Source organism: Athene cunicularia (genome assembly GCF_003259725.1).
Source record: "Athene cunicularia isolate RWA chromosome 4 unlocalized genomic scaffold, athCun1 chr4_part3, whole genome shotgun sequence".
In the NCBI taxonomy this organism is placed as follows: domain Eukaryota; kingdom Metazoa; phylum Chordata; class Aves; order Strigiformes; family Strigidae; genus Athene; species Athene cunicularia.
The window spans coordinates 11,986,274-11,989,118 of record NW_020799100.1 but is presented as its reverse complement, the minus strand read 5'-3'; the positions used below and the strand labels follow the sequence as shown (position 1 = coordinate 11,989,118).

The following is a 2,845-nucleotide window of genomic DNA, read 5'->3' as shown; positions in this document are numbered from 1 at the left end:
GCCCCGGGAGAGCCAGCGGCACACCCCTGCGAGCAGCGCCCGGGGTGGCTGCCCGGCGCCGCTGCTGCCCGTCACCCAGGCTCGGTGTAGTCCAGCCACCCCACTTCAGTCCTGCTGTAACCTCCCCTGAAGGCTGAAGAAGAAGTTAGGTCCAGGGTCAAGACCCTTTGCCTGCTTAGGACTGGTTCTTAGTGGGTCGGGCCCCTGCTCAGCTGTGGGGTAAGCTGGAAGGACAGCCGAGCTGTCCGAGGAGCTGGATGCTCTCGGAGCTCTGGGGTGGGATGGTGAGGGACAATGTCAGCCCTGAACTTGCTGCACAGAGCTGGCAGCCTGCCCACGGAGAGGCGGCCCAGAGCCTGGGTCTGCCTCATCCCCAGCCTGGTGCTGCTCCTGAGAGGCTTTTCCTTGGGGCTGCCTGCCTGGTGTGGGCTGTGGGCCCCACGCCTCTCCCTCCACTGACTCCTTGCCCCCAGCGATGGCTGATGAGCTCAGTGACCTGCTGCGGGAGTTTGATGAGGTGATGGAGGACTTTGACAGAGGCCCTGCGTGCCAATACGAGCAGCACCTGGAGGAGCTGAAGAAGAAATCGGGACATAGCGTGTATGATAGCGGCATTGATGAGCTGGAGAGTGAGTATGGGGCTGGGGAAGGAGGAGTTCTGGGGGAAGATGGTGTCTATCGGGATGGAGTTACCTTGGGAGCTCTGGGGTTCCTCCATGGTAAACCATGGAGCTTCCTGATGATCCCACCTCTGAGTTGCCTGTCTGACTCATCTCTCATGGGCTGGACAAGTAGCATGGGGTGATGACCACTGAATCCTGGCCCGGGGCCTGCTGTCATCTGCTGGGGCTTCTTCTGCTGGGTTGGCTGCTGCAGGACTGCATGAAGTTTGAGATAACCAGGAGCTCTGAGGGAACCAGTTTGCCACAATAACCCTGAAGAGTCCCTGTGGCTGTGCCCAGGCAACCTCTAGTGCTGTTTCCCCTGATAGAGAAGCTCAGTTCCCTTTTTCCAAGCATCCCTTGCAGCAGAGGAAGAGCAGATAGGCTGGCCAAGAGTGAGGGTGGTCCAGGGACCCTATGCCATGCACATGATTGGTCCCTGGTCCTGCAACTTGTTTATAAGGTGCCTGTGGCTGTGGACAGTGACTGATGCATTGCATCCGTAGGTACCAGCACGTCCCCAGGAAGCAGTCTCAACTCCAGTGAGGAGGACCTCAACACCCCTGCCAATGCTTACCCCTCCAAAGGTGAGGCTGAAAGATTTGTCTGAAGGGCTTCCTTCTGCATGCTTGGCTTGGCTCGGCAGTGATGGGCTGGTACAGAAGCAGCCAGAGCAGTTGTGGTTAGAAGCAAGGGGCAGGGATTGTTCTCCCAAATTAGAGCTGGGGGCAGGGAATAGGAGAGATCTGACAGTGTGTTTCTCTCCACTAGCAAAGCTTGGTGACACGCAGGAGCTGGAGGAGTTCATTGCAGATCTGGATAAAGTATTGGAGGGTATGTATGCAGCTCTGATTCCTGTGCTTCCCAAGACCCAAGCTGCATCCAGCCTGGCAGGTCACCAGGGCTGGGGCTTCTCTGCTGCCTCTGACTCGGCACCCATCCTAGCTGGGGCTCCCACTGCGGGGGGCTTAGAGCTGCAGGGGTGGAATCTTTCTGTCTTTTTGCATGGGGAGGACAGGGGGCTCATCTGGATGTTTCCCCTCTGGTGCCTCACTTTCTCCCAACTGGTGAAGTGGAGGTGGCAGTACTGTCCTGGTGGGGAGGAGACTGGGAGTGTGAAGGCCAGACTGGTCCTGACAACAAAGGCCTGCAAAAAAGGTGGCCAAACAGCAGCAACCTGCAGGGCTATTGACATTTTCAGGCAGATGTACAGATGCTTGTGGCTCTCTGCCTACAGCATTCCTCTGCTGCTCAAAGGCTTTTCTTTGCTATGTGAAAGGGAAGGTGAGCAGGAGGAAAAGACTATTTTTCCTTGTGGCATACCCCAACCTAGAAAAAAATCAGCCCTGTGGAAATATCTCATCTGGAGAGAGGAAAGTGAGGATTCATACTCATTAAGTATCACCTAACACATGTCCTTGGGATGTGTTGGCACTAAGTGAAGCTGCTGGCAGGTCTGAGTGAGACTTCTGCATCTGTGGAGTGGGAACTGCTGCAGAGGGTTTGTGTGATGGCAGAGAGGGGAATCCCAGCCCTTAGGGACCACAGATAGGTCATAGTCTCCTGCAGATGTTTTTCCCCTAGTAAAGGGCTTGGCTTGGCTTGGCTGGTAAGTAACCTTTACTTACCTAGTAAAGGTAAGTAACCTTTACTAGGTTTCCCCTAGTAAAGGGCTTGGCTTGACTGCTGGAGGAGGTGATGATGCTATGCTGGGCATCTTTGGCAGCTTTACCCAGGCATCTCTGCAGTCCTGTGAGGTTGGCTGATCCACAAAAGCTTCCTTGCTGGGGAAACTGAGGCAGAGGGCACACTTCCTCTCCAAATGGGTCACTGGGCAACAGGCTGGAGGCAGAAAGAACTTGGTTTAAACAGAAATCAACATTATTTCCCCTTAGGCAGGCTACATAAGTCACAGTTCTCAGTATCTGTTCCCTTCCCTTTTGAGCATCCAAAATGAGGTGGCTGGTGAGAAACGTTGCTTCTGCTGGCCCTGAGCTCTACTCAGGGGCAGTGAAGCAGGAAGGGGACCAGAGCCCCCCAACAGATTTCTGTTTACCTTGCTGCTGGTGATCCTTAGGGGGGGGTCCAGCGCACTTTTCTTTTTCCCTCCTCACCACCCCCCTCCACCCCACCCCCCTTGATTTTCTTGCAGAGATGTGAGCTGTGGTTCTTGTGGTGAGTTT

At 55.2% G+C, this 2,845-nt stretch overlaps 1 protein-coding gene across 1 annotated transcript; it reads left to right on the top strand.

The window, feature by feature from the left end:
* The first annotated feature begins 427 nt into the window (after nt 1-427).
* Nucleotides 428-2,845, top strand: RGCC (regulator of cell cycle). The gene is made up of 4 exons (XM_026848619.1): nt 428-629; nt 1,169-1,249; nt 1,434-1,496; nt 2,815-2,845. The coding sequence occupies exons 1-4, from the start codon at nt 476-478 to the stop codon at nt 2,820-2,822; spliced, it is 306 nt and encodes a 101-aa protein (XP_026704420.1). The 5' UTR covers nt 428-475; the 3' UTR covers nt 2,823-2,845.